The 21,254-nt window shown below is 47.7% G+C and overlaps 1 protein-coding gene across 4 annotated transcripts in view; it reads left to right on the forward strand.

Annotated features, from left to right (window-relative positions):
• lpin2 (lipin 2) overlaps nt 1-20,872 on the forward strand; it is a 20,894-nt gene extending 22 nt beyond the window's left edge. Inside the window, exons 1-20 of one of the 4 annotated variants that reach the window (XM_047026695.1) lie at nt 1-305; nt 5,488-5,688; nt 8,335-8,430; nt 8,763-9,148; nt 9,455-9,562; nt 9,655-9,781; nt 9,936-10,515; nt 10,707-10,806; nt 11,685-11,869; nt 12,015-12,108; nt 12,209-12,278; nt 12,379-12,471; nt 12,560-12,639; nt 12,854-12,995; nt 13,686-13,834; nt 14,803-14,889; nt 15,274-15,426; nt 15,909-16,023; nt 17,778-17,881; nt 18,135-20,872. The exon at nt 1-305 is cut by the window's left edge and continues 22 nt beyond it. In XM_047026695.1, coding sequence (XP_046882651.1) covers nt 5,497-5,688; nt 8,335-8,430; nt 8,763-9,148; nt 9,455-9,562; nt 9,655-9,781; nt 9,936-10,515; nt 10,707-10,806; nt 11,685-11,869; nt 12,015-12,108; nt 12,209-12,278; nt 12,379-12,471; nt 12,560-12,639; nt 12,854-12,995; nt 13,686-13,834; nt 14,803-14,889; nt 15,274-15,426; nt 15,909-16,023; nt 17,778-17,881; nt 18,135-18,279 — 3,006 coding nt within the window. In that variant the 5' untranslated portion in view covers nt 1-305; nt 5,488-5,496 and the 3' untranslated portion in view covers nt 18,280-20,872. Of the gene's footprint in view, nt 306-3,014; nt 3,465-5,487; nt 5,689-8,334; nt 8,431-8,762; nt 9,149-9,454; nt 9,563-9,654; nt 9,782-9,935; nt 10,516-10,706; nt 10,807-11,684; nt 11,870-12,014; nt 12,109-12,208; nt 12,279-12,378; nt 12,472-12,559; nt 12,640-12,853; nt 12,996-13,685; nt 13,835-14,802; nt 14,890-15,273; nt 15,427-15,908; nt 16,024-17,777; nt 17,886-18,134 lie in introns of those variants that run through there. The other 3 variants (XM_047026693.1, XM_047026694.1, XM_047026697.1) reach the window with 3 other exon arrangements.
• Nucleotides 20,873-21,254: the final 382 nt, after the last annotated feature.

A 21,254-nucleotide genomic window follows, 5' to 3' on the forward strand; every position in this document is an offset into this window, starting at 1 on the left:
TTCTGGGAACAAGGTTGTTCCCTCAGTCAGTCACATGATAACGACATCTCTGCCGCGGTCTAGTACAGCAACCTATCAACGAATGCAGCTGTGTGCAAGCAAAGCAAGCTAGCTGGCTAACGTTAACCGTTCACATTAATCTAGCTACTGCTTGAGGTTCTATCGTCGCACGCCCGCATGTGCAGTACTGGCACGTCTGGACTCGGGAGGGATTTTACAGAGGTTCTTGTCGAAAGAAATGGGCACTCGTTGAGGCACTGAGAACGGGCTGAATCGTTTGACCATCTTTCTGGAGTTACTGAAAGGTAAATGGGTCCCAGTTCAAAGCCTTAGCTTCAGCGTTATAGGGTTTTGAATGGCTAAGCCGGGGCTGCCCTGACATTACAACCCCCGTCATCTTCATCTTTCCGTCAGTTAGACTACAGTTAATTATGGTTATCTCAGACTAGCTGTTAGTAACGAAAATGGTAGCTTAATAGCTCTCGTTATCAATTCATTCGCTCGTGATATTTTAATAAATACAACATTATTAGCTATAGCTAATAGGTATAGTTGCTGGCTGTATTGTTATCTTGTCACTCATAAATTGTCATTTTCATTAGTGCTAGCTCTACCTTTTATTATGTCCTAACTATAAATGGTAAATGAAGTAAGCAACAACAGCAACGTTATGTTATGTTAGCTATTGCTAGCTACAGCTACCAGTACTACTGGCAGCAGCTAGCTAACTCATTCCTCTCCAGGAAACAGCCTGCAAGTCGGCTAGCCAGCTAGCTAGAATTAAATGTGTTTCGTGTACTACAGTACTAGATTGCTTGTGGTGCTGACATATCTACCCTAGAGTGATAAACCTAAATCTGGAAATTACATAAAAAGCCATGAACATCATAGCCAATAGTAGTGCTGCTGTGGACCATTGCCAGCATTTGCCAACTCATCACCCTTCGGTGGCTGAGCTTACTGTAAAAAGACACATTTCAAACACAAGTACAAGATAAGTATAAAATGGTTTAGACGTAGTAAAGATACAGCAGGCTACCTGATTCTATCATTGTCATTGTTCAGTAATCTCTGTCCAAATCAGTGTAGCTTTGAACGTGTTGTTATTTTTAATCTTCTATTTGACTACAGTACTGTAGTCAAATAGAAGACTTATTGCCAACCGCATTGATTCGTATTTTCTGTCTGAGAATGTGTATAGTAGTGAATCAGAGAAAGATTGGTGTGCTGTGGTTAAAAATATAAATTAGACCTCCTTTGTTTGACCTAGTTTGTGGCTCCCATTCTCACTCATTTCATTCTTAGACACAATTTAGACGCTTTGATCGTCCAGGACTAGGCCTATGTTCAAACGATAGGGCTATGTCTTAACGTTATATATCAGGGAACGTATGAATTGTGCAGAATACTTGTACACAGTCCCAAGCCACCCTTTAAAAAAAAAGTAATGTCAGTTCAATCGATTTTTTGTGTGTGCTTTTGAGCTTTGACTTGGTAACTAAGGCGACAGAGTTCAACCTTGGTAGCTCCAGACTCATCTTTGTAACTTTACCTCCCTGAGTTACCGCCTGACCTCAGGCCCGCAAGGCATGATTACAATAACATGGCCTAGTGAGGCTGCCAATCAGGATCCTGTTTGAGCCTCCCCTTTCACGTTGATCAGGATTCACACTTTCAAGGTTTTTAGTGAGGAATAGTGTGAGGTAGACGCAACAGGGTTGTTATTTCTGTGCCTACATTGACACGTTTCTGTTGACATTATTCTACAAGCACGACAGCACAATTAGAACTGCTTGACTTTGGAAGGCTGTTGTGTAGCATTCCAATAATAGTTTAAGGCTGTTGTCTGTTACTGTCATGGGCTTTGTTTTCTACAATCAACAAAGTATTTTGAATCTTATGAAACAGTACTGTCAACCCCACCCCATGCATTTTCCATAATAGATTACCTATTGCACTAGTTGACGCAACTGTTTTTGGTGTTCACCGAAGTGCATGCTCGGGTCTAGGCAATCTTTCTTACAGATCTGATTCATTTAACATACTTTGACATTGCATGAAAGGGTGTATAGTGTTGAGTGTTGATCTAGCATGATATTCGTCAAGTAAAGTGTCAGTGTCTAACATGGCCAGCAGTAAGATTGTTATCTCCTTCTCAACCTGGCATCTAAGCAATTAACACAATTTTGTTTTTATTTCAAACAAACCATAGACATATTGTCATAAATGTTTTAATCATGTGGTAACTACATATACTAGAGCAGGTCCAGACACATGGTCTTAAAACACTGTTTTCTATCAAACCAGGCCACTGTCAGCCATGACCCTGCAGTTGTTATGACGTTTAACTGTTCCAATAGAGCAGGTCTAGCCTTGCTTGGTAGCCACGTATTTGTCATTGTGAGGCATTTACTTGAGGCAATCTAGTCATTGGAGCCAGCCAGGTAGACGTAAGGTACCAGGATAACTCTCGTGTGCACTGTAGTTTAATACTTTGATCACTGGCGAAACCTACTTCTACAATTTGCTTTGATATGGTATTGTATGTTTTTTTAAATCTTCTATGCATTATTTTGTCACTGTTGTGTGTCAATATCTGTTCAAGATGATCTTCTTTGTCATGTCTTCTTTTAAGAAAGTGTTTGGTTGATGGCCTTTTCACAAACTCTGGTGTATCAATCATAACAGGATGCTTAAAGTACATGTTTTATAGTTTGAGATTCCAGAAGAGAAAGTGAACTGAAATCAACCCTGTCTTGAAAAACAGGAACACGTTCATCATTCATTAACCAAGTCGACATCCGGTACAAAAAGTTCTTCATCTGATGACATAGACAGCAAATATGGATGAACCTTTGACGAATCATAAGCCAGAAAGTGAATAATATGAGAGTTTATTGCAGTGTCGCAAGACATCCAATGACTGAAGGGGCCCATCCATGTGACCGGGCTACAGCAACGTAGCCTCCCGCTGGTCCTAACTCGCTTCCCTTATCGGAGAGAAAACGTGGTTTTGCTGCTAAACTGGAACTCGCTCTTCTCTTATCAGCCACACACCTGCTTGTTCGAGAGCAGAACCTCATTGGCTAAACAGTTTCCTTTCATCTGATTGGATGATTCAGCGCTCGGCGTCCCATCCCATTGCGCACCCTTACAGAATAGTATTGGAGGAAAAGTTGAATAATGACTAATAACAAGATGTACATAGGGTTCGTCTCTGGTGATTAGGGAGGGCTGTATTTGAGAGTTCAGGATGACAGGGAGCCGTTCTCATTGGATGCAAAAGGATGAAGACTTTGATCCCACTGGCATTTCCAGAGGGGGGATAAGACCAGGCTTACCCACCTAGGTCCCAGATGAAGAGACCACGGCCCTGGGGGGACATGGACCCCCTCAGCAGTTACACCGAGGAGGAGGCCAGTGATCAGGATCAGTCCTCTTCTCCAAAGTCGTCCTGGTCCCTGGTGAGTCTAGTGGAGGAAGCAAGGCCTAGTGGATCTCTAGGGGGCTGATGGACGGTTTTTGTGACGACTTGGATGTTTGGTTGAGATATGTTAGGGTTAAGCTCAGGCGTGCTTGTGGTCATGTTTCAGCGTTCAGGCTGTTTCACTGCTCTTACGGTGTTGTTCTTTCAGATTTACAATTTGTATTTAGTACCACGTTGACTTCAGATAGGAATGTTCTCAAGATATTCAAATGCTATTTGGAGGTCCATTGATCAGGCCACACTGACTGTGGTATGGACAAACTGACTGTGGTATGGTGAAGAAAAACAGACAGGGACTGAGATGGTGAAATACATTTTTAAAACATGCATTTTGTTGGGACTCTGGAGGAAATGCCTCAAGGTTCCCAAGTTTCCTTCAGATCATAATGACTCTTATTGAGAGACTTGTTGCTCTTGTTGGTTAGTTGTAACAGATTTAAATTATTGTACTCACTGAAATATTTTTATCCTGACATTAAAGTCATGTTCCTATCTTGAGACGAGTGCTATTATACTGCTGTACAGGACGTACAGGTGTACCACGCCTCCATGACTCAAAAGGCCCACTCCTTACAGATAGGGAAAAACAGTCCAAACATTGAGTGTAACAGACTCATCTGCTGTATAATGATTTAGCCAGCCCTTCTTGTATGAAGTAAAAACATCTGTGTTTGCGTGTGTGGGGTTATGGACTCCAGTTCTTAGAAGGAGGCTTTCTGATCTTGTGGTTAGGCTGCAATGCACGGTGTCCTTATCTGGTCGTGTTGCTTCCCCATGTTAGTAAGGGTTTTATCATGGAACAGTACTGAGGGATCTCTGGACCACCACACAAGATAACCTATTGCGACATAAGCAGAATATTCCATTCACAAAAACCAACTTGTACTTTGTCGTGTGTATTGTCTGCCGACCCACCCCCAGTACTCTATACAGATCCTGTACAATAGGTCAGTGTTCAGATCGACCCGTTGCGGTTATGTAAACCCACAATGCAGTCATTGGGAGACTGTTTACAAGACTCTCACAACATGACCTTGGGTGACCAACCTATTTGCTAAGTTAGCAAGAACTCCAAAAACAGTGTGTCGCACTTTGACAAAGCCTTAGTTCAAACATTTCACACGCAGTAAAAAGGGAGACTTTTTAGCGAATAGAGAAGACATACACTCATGGTTACTAAACTACAACTTCAAGAATATGTGTTGCATGTATCATACCAACAAAATGAGTCCACACAGATCAATATGTGTTATTTGGGGGATTTAATTTAAGATCGCAGCAAGATGCTGGAATGTAAACAGGACGTGATTTGTTGTCACAGAAGCGGGAACAACACTTGGACACAATGGACAGCTAGTGTGTTTGTGTTTGTGTCTCTTCCCTCCAGACTCAGTCCGGCTCTGGAGGGGGGACAGACAGGGGCCAGAGTTGGGAGGACAGGATCTTAGTCTGATAACAGACAGACAGGCACCTCAGGTCTGGCACGCAGGGGGAGGCTACAGTAGGGAGAAGGATACCGACTCTAGAGTATTCCATGACAACAAAGGCCTGTGCGAAAAATCATTACGTTTGAAGCCAGTTCAGTGAGTTACACAGATAACTAAGTCACTGTGTCATTCTGACAATGCATAGTAAAACAATTACATAAAGATTTAACATTTTTGCTCTTTTCAGCTACAATAATAACACTTTTAACATATTCAGTGATTATAGGGGCATCATGTAGAAGGCAATAGTCAAATAATGCAAAAATACAATTGTTTTTGTCAGACTTGGTCTTCAAAGGCCTCAAACAGAATAAGATATTAGATAACGCAGTAGGAGAGCTAGGCAAGAGTCGAGAGAAACTGGTTGAAATCCCAGCGAGAAATAAAAAAGTACAAAGTACTTGACGTGTGGCTTCAGGCTTGTCTAAACCTGTCGTCCAACCCACACTCCCTAGTCCTGGACAACGCTGTCCCACCTCTAACTCCCCGGTCGTGTTTTCCCTCCTTGGCCAGACGGACACTATGAACTACGTGGGTCAGCTGGCGGGCCAGGTGCTTGTGACGGTGAAGGAGCTGTACAAGGGCATCAACCAGGCCACGCTGTCGGGCTGCATCGACGTGGTGGTGGTGCGGCAGAGGGACGGCACCTACCAGTGCTCCCCCTTCCATGTGCGCTTCGGCAAGCTGGGAGTGCTGCGCTCCAAGGAGAAAGTGGTGAGTGGAGAGGGAAATGAGATGTTTGTTTTGTTTTTTCTTGTCAGATACCAGTTTGAAACTTGTACCTTGACGAAAGATGGGCTGAAACTGTCGTTTGGTGAGAGGAGACGAGGAAACAAGATGTATTGCTTGCACACACACACACACACACGTATTGCAACAACACAATATTTTTATTTGATTCAAAACCCCCTTTATTCACATGACTGTATCAGTGATTGGAATTACTTTCTTCACTGGAGAGATGCAAAGTTGCATCATCAGTTGCAGAGGGAAAGACGGCTCTTTCTCTCTCTGACATGCGACCTGATGTAGCTTTGAGATTGTCTGTGTGAGGGAACGTTGCATAACTGAAAGAAGGTGCCTCTCCTTTAGAAATGTGTAACATAAACGTTCCATTTGACCACAGTCAGATGAGAGTCCAGTGTTTTGGGTGGTCCACTAATGTGCTTAATCTGGTCTGTATTGAAATACAAGAAGTAATTAGCCTTACCAACATATTGTTGCCTGGAGTCAGGAGTCCTTTAATCATGTTCAGGAAACAGACACCTATTTTTAGGGTTCTGGTTTTTCGAGTGCTTTCTTTTCCTGCCAGACTTTTGCCTCCGAGCGTGTGACAGTTACCAGAAGCAGGTCGGCCTGCTTGTCAGAGTTTCCTGTTAGCTAGTCTGCATCCACACTGGCCTGATCCTACCCTACTGGTTTCACTGAGCCTGCGTAGGAGAAGGATGTGGGTAGAGGATTTGTGGGGGAAGAAGTCTAAAGCACTGTGCCGATACACAGCATATTACAAGAGGTTTTCTGAACACCAGATGAATGCATTGTCACTATGGCAACAAGGTTTTTTTGGAGAGAGAGAGAGAGATCATAGAAAATGGAGGAGGAGGCATGACTAAAATGTCCCAGGAGAAAGGAGTCAGATGGTTCCTCATGAGGTTTGCAGATGACATTAGGAGGAGGTGAGATAGGAGTGGTCGTTAATGTTCCCTCTCTGTCAGGACTCTGCCCTCATTCACCTCATGCACCCCTTCTTCAACACACTTTGCAGCCGGCAGGGTGGGGTTGGGAAGATTTTCTGTCAGAACAGGTACAAAGACAATAGTTGTCTGGTGGAATTTATGCCTTTTGTTGAAGGGTGGGTGGCGGTTAAACGAGTGGCAATTAAAAAAGTGTTAAGTCACATAATGACATGTTTGACTCATCTAACGAGATGTTTTCTACAGAAAGGCAGTTTTTGAGCTTGTGGCTGTGTTGGTTTAGATTCTTGTAATCCTGTATGCCGCTGTCCTGCCAACTCCAACCACTCTGCTGGGTTTATCCTGTCAGCGTGTGACTGAACAGCTCAGATTCATTCTGAATCGTTATCAGAGTCATTAAGATTCCTCACCATCCCTATCCTGTCAGCGTATGACTGAACAGCTCAGATTCATTCTGAATCGTTATCAGAGTCATTAAGATTTCTCACCATCCCTCGCCACGTGCAAATCCCTCCCGGCAGCCTGGGGAATCAAACCCTGTGGCTGCTGGGAAGACTTCGCAGAGCAGGAAAAACAGGAACAAAGGTAAACAAAGTAGGGAGAAGCAAACAAGTTGAATGGAAGTGTTGGGAAGCTTGCGTGTCAGGGTCTGATAGCAAAGAGGTCCGGTTTTGGTCTCTCTCTTCTCTTCTCTCTTTCTTTCTCTCTCTTACTCTCTCTTTATCTTTCTTTCTTTCTCTCTGTCTCTCTTTCTCTGTCTGTCTGTCTCTCTCTCTCTCTCCGTGTTTTGTCTCTGTTAGTTTCTCCCTCCATTTCTCTCTCCACCAGGGTTAGGGTTGACCTGATTATTTGGTGGTGTCAGGTTTCTGAAGGCTTCCTGCTCCTCTGAGGTTTGTCTGGCCCTGGCCAAGGCCTCGTTCTCCTGACTGACTCCAGGAAACATGAGCCCTACGAGGCTCATTCACTAATTAGGTCTGCCTTCTCATGAGAACAGCGCTCTATGTAGCCATTGGCACAGTATGTGGTGGCCTGATTAGAATGAACAGGCCAATGGCATCCTTGTTTCATATCAAACGAAAAGGGAAGTTCGAAGCAGGTGAGGAGTTGACACTGAATGCTCTGATAAATATTTTATAACTGCATTACTTCCCACAAATCACAGAATTTCGAGAATATCCATGAGTTTCAAAAGTTGTAGTTCCATCAGGGAATGTAAAGGATGTTTAGCAAACAAGAAGACTCATTTAAAGAATCGGCATATTTGGTAATGATTTTTAACATTTTCCGTCATGGAAATTTGTGTTAGTGGTCATGCACAGTCATGGAATTGTACTTGTTCATTATAGCTGGATGCGCTTGACCACGCGTGTAAAACTTGTGGTGTGTTCAGGGAGTCAGATGGCTCAGTGGTGAGGGAGTCGGGCTAGTAATCAGAAGGTTGCTGGAATGATTCCCCACCGTGCCACATGATGTTGTGTCCTTGGGCAAGGCACTTCACCCCACTTGCCTCGGGGGGAATGTCCCTGTACATACTGTAAGTCGCTCTGGATAAGAGCATCTGCTAAATGACTAAATGTAAATGTAAAGTGTTCAGGTTTCCTGGTGTCTTGTCTGGGGCCAATCCCAGTGTCAGTCAGTATGTGTGAGCCGTCCTCCTCTGTTTCAGATCGACATTGAAGTGAATGGAGAGCCTGTCGTCCTGCACATGAAGCTAGGGGACAATGGAGAGGCCTTCTTTGTCCAAGAGACCGAGCTGCAGAACGTGAGCATCCAGTCCTCCCTCTAGTCTCCCCTAGCTCTCAGGCTTGATGGGACACATGTCTAATCATAGACATCACAGGGTTTTAAAGGTTAACCTGATAACGACAGGATAGCATGAACAGTATCTGTTTTCACACTGATAGCTGACACGCTGACTACAGTACATTTATTTAATGTAGAAACACTTTTTAGTCAAATGAAGCTCGCTCCCTTGATTGTCAGTGACACAAAAGATATGGACGTGGAATAGGCACTAGAACTTACCTGCAGAGAAGCCCGTGGTCTCTGCCACCCCATCTAAAGCCTCTCTGTATCTCTGATGGATGTCTCCAGGAGATCGTCCCAGCCCACCTGGCCACCTCCCCTATCCCCACAGAAGGTCACCTGTTCTGGATGGCCGAGGTGGAGCGCGGGGGTGGCGTGGCACAGGACCTGGACGACCCGGCCGACCTCGAGGACCCCCACGACCCCCCCAGCGCCATCGCCGTGGTCAAGAAGAAGAAGAGGCGGAGGAAGAAGCACAAAGGAGACCCTCGCCGAGAGGAGATGACCCCTCCTGTGGCCCTCACTACCGCTGCTGCTGCTACCGCTGCTGCTACTGCTGCCGCTGCTGCTACCGCTGCTGCTACCGCTGCTGCTGCCACAGAGGAGATCTTCGAGATGGATCTGAGCTCGGACGAGGAGGCGGCGGGGCACGCTTCTCGGTGGGAGTGCCAGAGGTTCTTTTATTTTACGATATATTGGGGTGTTTTTCCATGCCTGACAGGATAGGCAGGGAGAGGGAGAAGGGGGAGGGGGGGAGACATGCAGTTAAGGCCCCAGGCCTGGATTCAAATTCAGGCCGCTGCAGTAAGAGCCGAGGGCCCCGGTAAGGGTTAGAGGGGCCGAGGTTTGACCAGACAAGGAGGATCTGTTGACCCGCAGGAAACTCCTATTGTCCTGCAGGAGAGGTGCCGTGAACACACATTGTCAAGGGACATGCAATGTCTAAAATACGGTTTATTCATTTGTTATTATTGTTTTAGGTCGTCGTCCATGAGCACAATGCGGGACATGGACCCCAAACTCCCAGCTGCCAGGCACAGTATGGACAGCTACCCCTTCTCTGACGGGGACTGGTCCCTCTCAGACAGGTATGAGAGCGCCACGCGTACACCCACCATCATGCTTCCCGGCTGACTGTTGTTGGACTGGTGATTCTATTGTTTCCCTGTGGCCCCTCCAGTCATGGCCTGTCTCAGGCCTTCTCCCCCAAGAGTGACTCGGAGCTGATGGTGCGTCCCTCGGAGAGCATGCTCCGTGCCGAGTCACACATGCAGTGGACCTGGGGAGAGTTCCCAGAATCCACCAGGGTAAGAGCTGACGGGGTGGTTTATTTCTCCCCCACTGTTTGACGTTATCAGTATCCAGCTACTGTCTGATGCTCATTGTTAAGCACCATGCACATTTTTTAATTCCAAAACGTTCAGTACAATGGGATGCTAATATGGTGTAACGACTTATCAGGTAAGCAAGAAGGACAGACAGGAGCTGCCGAAGACGGTGACCATCACCCCGTCTGAGAACACTCACTTCCGCGTCATCCTGAGCACGGAGGCCATGGAGAACGAGACGGAGACGGAGGGAGAGTCGGGGCCCCAGGAGGAGGACTCTGGCCCCGTGTGTCCAATCGTCAAACCCCAACCCCGTACCCCCGTAGCCACCACAGCTATCCCCATCACCTCAGCCCTGACCCCCGCCACCTCAGACCGGACCCCTGCCACCTCAGCCCCGACTTCTGTGACCTCAGCCCTGACCCCAGCCACCTCAGCCCTGACCTCTGCCCTGAACGAAGCCACCTCGGCCATGACCCCTGTGACCTCAGCCCTGACCCCTCTCACCTCGGCCCTGACCCCTCTCACCTCAGCCCTGACCCCTCTCACCTCTGCCCTGCCCCCCCTCACCCCAACCCTGACGCCCTCGGAGCCTCAGGAGATCCCGCCCTCCGGCGTCTCCACGTCTGCCGACAGCCGAGCCGGCGGCGCCCAGATGGCGGGGGACATGGGCGACGCCTGCTCCAAGAGCGACTCGCCCTCCAAGAAGAAAGGTGAGGCCCAGTGAGGCTAGGGGACGTCGTCAACGGCGACGTCTACCTGGGGAACAGCTCTCTGTGGCTGTAGGGCTGACTAGGGGTGTCATAGTATAGGGAACTAGTTTAGTTGTGCTTTAAAAGAGCGAGAGCCTGCTGTATCTGGGCTGCTGCCGAGTCCTCAAGGCTGTTCTCCTCCGTGCTCACAGGGGTCCCCAAGAGAAGCCAGCACCAGGGCCCAGAGGATATCTACCTGGACGACTTGAATGTACTCGAACCTGAAGTTGTTGCACGTTACTTTCCCAAGAGGTAAACCTCCTCTCTCTCTCTCTCTCCATGGATATAGGAAATGAAACATAATAACTAATGATCTTGATAAAAAAATATACGTTTTGCTCCGTACACTTTGTTTTTGGTGATATATAGTGATACTGCTGATACAAGTAGGCTGACTGCCTGTGTGTCAGGTTGAGTTCTGTCTCTGACGAGGTGTGTGTGGTTGAGTTCTGTCTCTGACGAGGTGTGTGTGGTTGGGTTCTGTCTCTGACGAGGTGTGTGTGGTTGACTTCTGTCTCTGACGAGGTGTGTGTGGTTGAGTTCTGTCTCTGACGAGGTGTGTGTGGTTGAGTTCTGTCTCTGACGAGGTGTGTGTGGTTGAGTTCTGTCTCTGACGAGGTGTGTGTGGTTGGGTTCTGTCTCTGACGAGGTATGTGTGGTTGGGTTCTGTCTCTGACGAGGTATGTGTGGTTGACTTCTGTCTCTGACGAGGCGTGTGTGGTTGAGTTCTGTCTCTGACGAGGTGTGTGTGGTTGGGTTCTGTCTCTGACGAGGTATGTGTGGTTGACTTCTGTCTCTGACGAGGCGTGTGTGGTTGAGTTCTGTCTCTGACGAGGTGTGTGTGGTTGAATTCTGTCTCTGACGAGGTGTGTGTGGTTGAGTTCTGTCTCTGACGAGGTGTGTGTGGTTGAGTTCTGTCTCTGACGAGGTATGTGTGGTTGACTTCTGTCTCTGACGAGGTGTGTGTGGTTGAGTTCTGTCTCTGACGAGGTGTGTGTGGTTGGATTCTGTCTCTGACGAGGTGTGTGTGGTTGGGTTCTGTTTCTGACGAGGCGTGTGTGGTTGGGTTCTGTCTCTGACGAGGTGTGTGTGGTTGGGTTCTGTCTCTGACGAGGTGTGTGTGGTTGCAGTGAGGAGGCAGCAGGGAAGCACTGGCTGGACTCTGACCAGCGCTCCGGCTCCCAGTCCCCCCAGTCTGTGGGCAGCGCAGCGGCCGACAGCGGCACCGAGTGTCTGTCGGACTCGGCCAGCGACCTCCCCGACGTCACGCTGTCCCTGTGCGGAGGCCTCAGCGACAACGCCGAAATATCCAAAGGTATGCCTTCTGCTGTTCCCCCGAAACTGGGATTCAACTGTCTTAGTCATTGTGGAATCATGGCTTGAAGCTTTTGTACACCAAAGATGTGCGTGTTCGATTTAGTTTGTTGAATTTCACTCTGTGGGCCTGTGTTTGTTTACAGAAAAGTTCATGGAGCATATTATCACGTATCATGAGTTTGCAGAGAACCCAGCAATCATAGATAACCCCAACCTGGTAGTGAAAATAGCTAATAGGTAAGTTCATGTTTGTGTACGTCATGAATCTAAAACGATCATTTGTGAGTGTTCAATTGAACGTGTTTGTCCCTTAAAACTCATGTTTATGTTTTCTCAGGTACTACAACTGGACACTAGCCGCACCTTTGATTTTAAGTCTGCAGGCTTTTCAGAAGAATTTACCAAAGGTATGCTGTCCCCCCCAACTCTCTGCAAACTCATCTCAGATGAGGCGTGTCGTAAAAGGAATTTCAAACCGTGTCCTGTTTGTCTGCTTGTCTAATACAGGCTACAGAGGAGGCCTGGGTGAAGGAGAAGATGCCAAAGAAGTCGGGCCGATGGTGGTTCTGGCGCAAGAGGGCAGACAGCACAATCAAGCAGGTACTGAAGTCTTACATCACTTCCTGAAAGCTGCTCACAGGTGAATGTTCTGGGATTTGAGGGGAAACGTCTGTGTTTTCCTCTGCAGTCGGAGACCAAGCTGGAGACCAAGGAGTCTCAGGAGGAGGAGGGACGGTCCTCCCTGTCTCAGGAGAGCCTGGCCTTGACGTGAGGCTGCCCCCAACACACACACACACACTCACACACATACATACATATACATACACACACACACACACATACATATACACACTCACACACACATACACACACTCACATACATACACACTCACACACATACACACTCTCACACACACACACCAGTTTGCACAGTCAAAGGAGCCTTCAGTTGAGCTTTAGTGTGTGTTTCCTTCTTGTTCAGGCCCAAGGCTGGTGACTCCTCCAGTGACGAGGATGCTAAGGAGGTGAGCGCTGCGTCCTGCCAGGAGAGGCCCCCAGGGTCAGAGACTCACCCCTGCCCTCACACCTACAGGAAATCACTACGCCTCTCCTCCAATCAGATAGTGAGTACACGGCTGACCTCCCGCCCTCCAGATGAGAGTTTCGCCTGGTCCAAGAACCAAAGTAATCACCTCTAATGCTACCTGGTACCGTGAACCCCCAAAAAATGATACTATAGTGTAATAAAAGCAGTTTATTACAAGTATTGTTTAATTTGATAATACGGAGCAATTGAAGCTTTTCTTTGGTGATTATGTTGCCGGTGAGATTTGAGCTCTCCCTGCTGGTCATGTGTAGCTAGTGCGGTGTCTGATGTTGCTGGTGAGATCTGAGAGCCACCTACTGGTCACTTATTTCTGGAGCGATGGCTTCTTGTAAGTCTATGGAATGTTATCAGTCTCTTCACTAATAATAGGTCAACATACCAGCTGGATATTCTTGTAAATGGCCTAGTGGGCTTGATTATGGGGGAACCAAAATCATCCTCACAGTTTAGTTAGTCTGTGCAAGAGACTGGCGTTGGTCACAGTTTGGAATGGAAGGGAGAAAACAGGACAACGGTGGATATCGTTATATTATTATTTATTCTACAACGAGGTTAAGGCGGCAGGTCTGTGTAGCTTAGGCGGCCTTGCTAAGTGCAGTGGGAAACCCTGCACACTGGGCTATTGTGTGCCCGCCCCCCCCCCGCCCCCCCCCCCCCCCCCCCCCCCCCCCCCCCAGAGGGTGAATCATGTCTCCTCTGCCCACAGGCCAGTCTGAATCTGAAGGAGGGCCCTAACGATGTGACCTTCAGCATCACCACCCAGTACCAGGGCACCTGCCGCTGCGAGGGCACCATCTACCTGTGGAACTGGGACGACAAGGTTATCATCTCCGACATCGACGGCACCATCACCAAGTAAGGACCGCACAGCCAGGTGTACTAGAGCACTGATCTGGCCTGGGTCAAGGTTCAGTCTTTCGCTTTCTGATTGCGTTTAGAAACTTGACGACACAGAACTTCTTGAACAGTTGTTCTACTAGGATTCAAGAGCAATCTATGACGAACTGTTCCAATTAGCTGTCGAACATGCAGGAAAAGATTCATACACGTTGGTCATTATAATTTACCCCAAGATAACGAAGATAGACCTTTCCTTAAATAAACCTCAGTCCACTTTCCTGTGAGCTCGATGGACCTTGGAGACCAAGTGGAGTTGAAATATCCAACATTAATTACTGCCGTGGCTCTCAAACCAGGCCTCTTCCTCTTATACATCCTTATTTTGTTTAATTAATGCAAAGCCAGCTTTCGTTATAGCGCCCTCGATCGATCTGATTCTCCCCATCTCCCGACGCCCACTCTGTGACGCTCATGGTTGGCCGGCATTTAAAAAAAGGCTAGATGGTCCTTATTATCTCCATGACCGCTTGGCCAACGTGTGAACGTGTGTGTGTGTGTAGATATATGGAAGTGGGTGTAGATATGTGCAAATGTGTGTGTGTGTCTTAGAGAAGCAGGGAGGATGGTTGTAGACTGACTGAGGACAGAAACCATAATGAGCCCATGAACACTGCAGCGTGCAGCACCAAGTCCTGATCTCCCTCAGAGGAGAAGCACCTTGGTGAGCAGCAGGCTCGCTCCACTAGAGGATCCTCATTAGTGCAGCCCTGGCCTTCAGCTCACCCATTTCTCATCAAATAAGTCAAATGGACAAACCTTTTTGACCAAAGTTGATTTATTTAAGGAAGCTAAAAAACTGTCTCCCTTCACACACGGGTACTGGGGGGGGGGGGGGGGGGGGGGGGGGGGGGGGGGGGGGGATTCTGTACGTCAGAATCCTTCCCGTTCGCTTTTCTGTCCATAACGTGTGTGTGTCTTTTCAGGTCAGATGTGTTTGGGCAGATCTTGCCACAGCTGGGGAAAGACTGGACCCACCAGGGGATTGCCAAACTGTACCACTCAGTAGCAGAGTAAGTCACCATCCAAACTGTACCACTCAGTAGCAGAGTAAGTCACCATCCAAACTGTACCACTCAGTAGCAGAGTAAGTCACCATCCAAACTGTACCACTCAGTAGCAGAGTAAGTCACCATCCAAACTGTACCACTCAGTAGCAGAGTAAGTCACCATCCAAAGTGTACCACTCAGTAGCAGAGTAAGTCACCATCCAAAGTGTACCACTCAGTAGCAGAGTAAGTCACTGTGATCAACATCTCTCGTTCATTCCTACCTTCCCTCCTCATCAGGTTAATCAAGAGCCATCCATAACTGCTAGTCTTAAATCATTAGCACAATCACATTCTCCACCGTTTGGAGTAGACTGCCCAGAGTGAATCAGTTCCTGTTTCCTGTAGGAATGGCTACAAGTTCCTGTACTGCTCGGCGCGTGCCATCGGCATGGCTGACATGACCAGAGGCTACCTGCAGTGGGTCAACGACGAGGGAACCATCCTCCCCCGTGGGCCTCTCATGCTCTCCCCCAGCAGCCTGTTCTCTGCCTTCCACAGGTACACAACCACCCAGAGCACCCTGTCTGTCTGTCTCTCTCTCTCTCTCCACCTCTCTCTCTGTCTCTCTCTGTCTCGCTCTGTCTCTCTCTGTCTCGCTCTCTGTCTCTCTCTCTCTCTCTGTCTCTCTGTCTCTCACTCTCTCTCCCTCCCTCTCTCTCTCCCTCTTTCTCCCTCTATCTTCCTCTCTCTTCCTCTCTCTCTCTCTCTCTCTCTCTCTCTCAAACTCTCTCTCTCACTCTCTCCCACTCTTTCTCTCCACCTCTCTCTCTCTCTCTCTCTCTCTCTCTCTCTCTCTCTCTCTCAGTGGGTGCTGTTTTTATTTTCCTTTTAATACTGTGTGACACTGTGTGTGTGTGTTGTGAAATTGTGTATGCTATTATTTGTGTTTTACTAATGCACAACCCATTGCTCCATCTGGGGGACATATGAAGGTCTATTTACTTACTTACCCGTTAAAACGTCTTGTTTCGGCCCCACAGAGAAGTGATTGAGAAGAAACCGGAGATCTTCAAGATCGAATGCCTCACAGACATCAAGAACTTGTTCCAGTACAACAAGCGGCCCTTCTACGCCGCCTTCGGGAACCGAACCAATGTGAGTGGAGTGTGCGTGCCTGTACAGATGTGTCCTCAGTCCCAGGTCACTGTCTCTGGAGGTCCTCATCCTGTCTGCTCTCTGGGGAGGCTGGCGTGGCTGGCAGCGCTAGCTGGCCTCCGCTCTCCCCTGCATCCTCAGCTGAGCTAACATAAACAACCCTGCTGGACCACAGGGACGACCACCGCACACACACACACACGCACGCACACGCACACACACTACCTCCCACACAGCCAAGAAATAGCCCTTTTTGACATGCAGGACAAGAAGTGCTGCGTCAATAGGAATGACATGGCTATTTGGGCCTCCCTGTAAATGGAGAGTTGGAAGGTTGGAAGGTGTCCCTGGCTTCTCTGCGTGTTTAACCCTCTGTCTGTGTCTGCTGTGTAGGATGTGTTTGACCCCTCTCTCTCTCTCTCTCTCTCTCTCTCTCTCTGTGTAGGATGTGTTTGACCCCTCTCTCTCTCTCTCTCCCTCTGTGTAGGATGTGTTTGACCCCTCTCTCTCTCTGTGTAGGATGTGTTTGACCCCTCTCTCTCTCTCTGTGTAGGATGTGTTTGACCCCTCTCTCTCTCTCTCTGTGTAGGATGTGTTTGACCCCTCTCTCTCTCTCTCTCTCTGTGTAGGATGTGTTTGACCCCTCTCTCTCTCTCTCTCTCTGTGTAGGATGTGTTTGACCCCTCTCTCTCTCTCTCTCTCTGTGTAGGATGTGTTTGACCCCTCTCTCTCTCTCTGTGTAGGATGTGTTTGACCCCTCTCTCTCTCTCTCTCTCTACTGTAGGATGTGTTTGACCCCTCTCTCTCTCTCTCTCTCTCTCTCTCTCTCTCTCTCTCTCTCTCTGTGTAGGATGTGTTTGACCCCTCTCTCTCTCTCTCTGTGTAGGATGTGTTTGACCCCTCTCTCTCTCTCTCTCTCTCTCTGTGTAGGATGTGTTTGACCCCTCTCTCTCTCTCTGTGTAGGATGTGTTTGACCCCTCTCTCTCTCTCTGTGTAGGATGTGTTTGACCCCTCTCTCTCTCTCTCTCTCTCTCTCTCTCTCTCTCTCTCTCTCTCTCTCTCTCTCTCTCTCTGTGTAGGATGTGTTTGACCCCTCTCTCTCTCTGTGTAGGATGTGTTTGACCCCTCTCTCTCTCTCTCTCTCTCTCTCTCTGTGTAGGATGTGTTTGACCCCTCTCTCTCTCTCTGTGTAGGATGTGTTTGACCCCTCTCTCTCTCTCTGTGTAGGATGTGTTTGACCCCTCTCTCTCTCTCTCTCTCTCTCTCTGTGTAGGATGTGTTTGACCCCTCTCTCTCTCTCTCTCTCTCTCTGTGTAGGATGTGTTTGACCCCTCTCTCTCTCTCTCTCTCTCTCTCTCTGTGTAGGATGTGTTTGACCCCTCTCTCTCTCTCTCTCTCTCTCTGTGTAGGATGTGTTTGACCCCTCTCTCTCTCTCTCTCTCTCTGTAGGATGTGTTTGACCCTTCTCTCTCTCTCTCTCTCTCTGTGTAGGATGTGTTTGACCCCTCTCTCTCTCTCTCTCTCTCTCTCTCTCTGTGTAGGATGTGTTTGACCCCTCTCTCTCTCTCTCTGTGTAGGATGTGTTTGACCCCTCTCTCTCTCTCTCTCTCTCTCTCTGTGTAGGATGTGTTTGACCCCTCTCTCTCTCTCTCTCTGTGTAGGATGTGTTTGACCCCTCTCTCTCTCTCTCTCTCTCTCTCTCTCTCTGTGTAGGATGTGTTTGACCCCTCTCTCTCTCTCTCTCTCTGTGTAGGATGTGTTTGCCTATAAGGAAGTGGGGGTCCCGGTCTGCCGTATCTTCACCGTCAACCCCAAGGGAGAGCTCATCCAGGAGCAGACCAAGGGCAACAAGTCCTCGTGAGTACGCACCAACGCAGTGAGCCACGGGCGCTGTTTACTTCCTGTCCACCTCCTGCTCCACAGTGACGCCACATTTCTGAAGACAGAGGCTTGATGCTGTCACTGACTGTTGCAGACTGATGTGAATTTAAATGACCACCCCCCTCATTCCTAGTAAAGTACAGTAGATGTAGGTTCCCCCCAGGCCAGTGAGTAGGTAGTTCCTGTGCGTAGGGTGCAGGTGTGAGCACTGCTTGGCTGTGTGTTGCAGGTACGGCAGGCTGAGTGAGCTGGTGGAACACGTGTTCCCCCTGCTGAGTAAAGAACAGACCGAGGCCTTTGATATGCCCGAGTACAGCTCCTTCTGCTACTGGAGACAGCCCATCCCTGACATCAGCCTTGACGACCTGCTCTGACCACCACACACACACACACACACACACACACACACTCAAAACCGGTGAGGAGCCTCTGTGAGACTACTGCATGAAATGGACCGGTCACAGGAGAGAGACCAAATCACAGCTGCGATCGTTTCTATGCTGTCACACACACACACAAGGACACAGTCACCCTGCCCAGGTAACCCAGAGTGCGTGGGACAGAAGCAATGCTGTGACCCTGCTTCTCCTCCTCGCTGTCTGCTGCGGCCCGTCTGGGATGGTGAGGAGGAGGGACCCGCTCAGGACTGGAGAGTTCCACAGCAGCTCCACACACCGACTCACCAGGAGACTTCTGCACTTACCCAAACCACCCCTGAACACATGTCCTTTACCTGTTCTGAAGCACGGGTCACAGTGTGAGATTCCAGCCCCAGTCAGTGATGGGGAAGCCCTGGCTGCTATTGGTGGAACTGCTTGTTTCCTCTCTGGAGGGAAGAGTGAGTCAGAGGTTGGAACTGAAGCTGCTATGTCCAAGAGTGGTTACTAACAACACCACTCCAGCCCTCATGTGACTTCCTGTTCCTCAATCTGAGGCAGATATGGTCTGAGTTGTTTTGTTTTTGAGGGGGGGGGGGGTATTTAAAGTTATGTTTGAGATTCTGTAAGCTCAGTTAGTGTTTAACGGCATGTGTGTTTGAACACACAGTAAAGTATGTTTTAACAATGGCTCAATAGTGTTTAGTGCTAGCTGTTTTGTCATTAAGCATTTAGGCTGATATACATTCTCTGGAGAGTGTTTTTGTTAACCAATGCAGTAATTACTACTAAACTATTTATCATAATTGATATATTTGGGTTAAGTTATTGATTTTTCGGATGCACTGCTTTTGGTTGTTTGAGAAGAAGGGATGTATGGTGCCGTGTTGAAAGAGCAGGGATGGGAGCTACTCTTCGTGTGTCCGCTGGGTCTGAAAACAGCCTCCTGTTAACAGCTAGTCTGTCTCCAGGGGAACTGGACTGATCCGTATGCTCTGATCGGGACTGAGTCCCTCCCCACCGTCAGACACGGGGCCAGTCAGGCTGTGAGGGGGAGGCCGGCTCACCAAGGACAGAGTCCTGGTCTGGGGGTGACGGCCGGGTCCCACTGGTGCTTCCACATGCCTTACCCAGCGCACTTTCAGCTGCACCTCCCCCCACCCTCCCTGCCCCGCCCCACCCTGCCCCGCCCCAGAGACAGGAGCAGGAACCCTCCTCTCTCACCTCACCACTCTCTCCTACGAGAAGTAGACTTTAAACCAGAGAAGTGTGCAATCGATGCAAGACCGGAATAAGTCCTTTTGTTGGCTGCTAAAGCGAAGTCTTTTTAGCGAATATTGCCACCTGCTCAGTATATTCCTAAAGGTATATGTGGGATTATACGGCGTTAATTGAATATGTTGGGATTCTTGACGGTCCAAGAAGGTCCTACTTTCCCAGGAGAGTTTGGCCCACAGGCGTTTGTCCTGGTGAAGGAGATGGGCTGCTTGATGCTGCGGTGGGGTGTTGAAGACCCGGACCCATCCACTGGCTTCATCCCCACCTCAGGTGTGCTGCACTAGGATAAAGGTGACTTGAATTTTCTCCTGACGTGCCAACTCAGTAAGGCACACAGCAGGTGTAGCTAATACTGTTCCAGTGCATGCTGCGGAGCCTGCCTGCCTGCAGGTGGTAGAGGAGACTGGCCATGTGCTGACAGTCTCTATCAACAGGAAGTAGTCGTGTGTGTGTGTATCGGAAATAATTTTGGTTCTTTAATGACATCCTCTGTTTTTCTAAGTTTGTTATGTAACCACAGGCCGGGGTAAAATGATGAGCAGATATGCTTCCCTGGTAAATCGCTTGTAACAAAAGTTCAGTAGTAACCTATTAGTCTGTGCCAGTTAGTTTTGACTTAGTTTGGTGTACCGCTAACCACATAGGATCACGTTGGTGTGAGACCTTATCGATAGATACCATTCCTTGAAAAAGCACAAGATTTATCTATGATGGCAAGTAGTATTCATCCAGATATATCAGTGATAAAGGCCCCGTTATTTGAAGATGAAGGAGTGAAGGAAAAATGGGCATTCCTACCCATCATTCAGGCTGACTGTTAAGGATGTTTGAGTTTTGTTTCGATTTTCTTTTTCGCGTGTCTGTGTTTCATGAAGTGCGTACATGAAGTCGACCTATCTAATAATTAACAAAGCAATTCCATTCTTTCTATGAAAGTAAGAATCGTGTGTGGGTAGAACTCACCCATGTTATATGAACCTGAGATTCATACTAGATAGGATATTTATGGGCTCTGCATAACACTTCTGAGGAAAGACACTGAAGTCACTTCTTGTTTTTGTCTTTTTGTGTTTCATATAGCTTTTATTTTTTATTCACAATGCATTTGTTTGGTTGAGTTATGTTTGAAAGTAAAGCTTGCTGTTTTATTACGTCTTAAAACAACTTAAAATGTATATTTGTTGTATTGATTTGTATGAAAATGTGGTTTGGAATATGTCAGCAAAGCTAAATCTATTGTAAAAAATATGAAGCCAAGGAAGTGTGGCTTGTGGTTATGTTTGTGTTTAATAAAAGTTTATAATTGAATGCATCTTATCATATCAGTTGTTTTTCTAAAGTCTGGAACTGAATTGTACAATAATAACCACGGGCAAAAACATTAGTGAGTTTTATTGCTTGTTACGTTATCAGACTGTTAAAGCGAACAAGTTCATGTCCTTATTCATGGCCAAAGTAATTTATTTATCCACCAATTTCCCAATTTTACAGTGAAGTCAATATTTGTATTTGAAACAGGGTTTGCATAAGTCACAGAAAGGGTCACAATATTGCCAAACAGGCGCTCCAGAGAGTATTGGCAGGGAATGTTCTTTGTGCTGTAGATGAATAATACCAGATCCTTCCATGGGGAGGAGAGACAGCTTTCACCCACACCCTCCTTACAGCACAGCTCAGAAATGAGGCCAAAGCTG

Source organism: Hypomesus transpacificus, chromosome 10 (assembly GCF_021917145.1).
Source record: "Hypomesus transpacificus isolate Combined female chromosome 10, fHypTra1, whole genome shotgun sequence".
NCBI lineage: Eukaryota > Metazoa > Chordata > Actinopteri > Osmeriformes > Osmeridae > Hypomesus > Hypomesus transpacificus.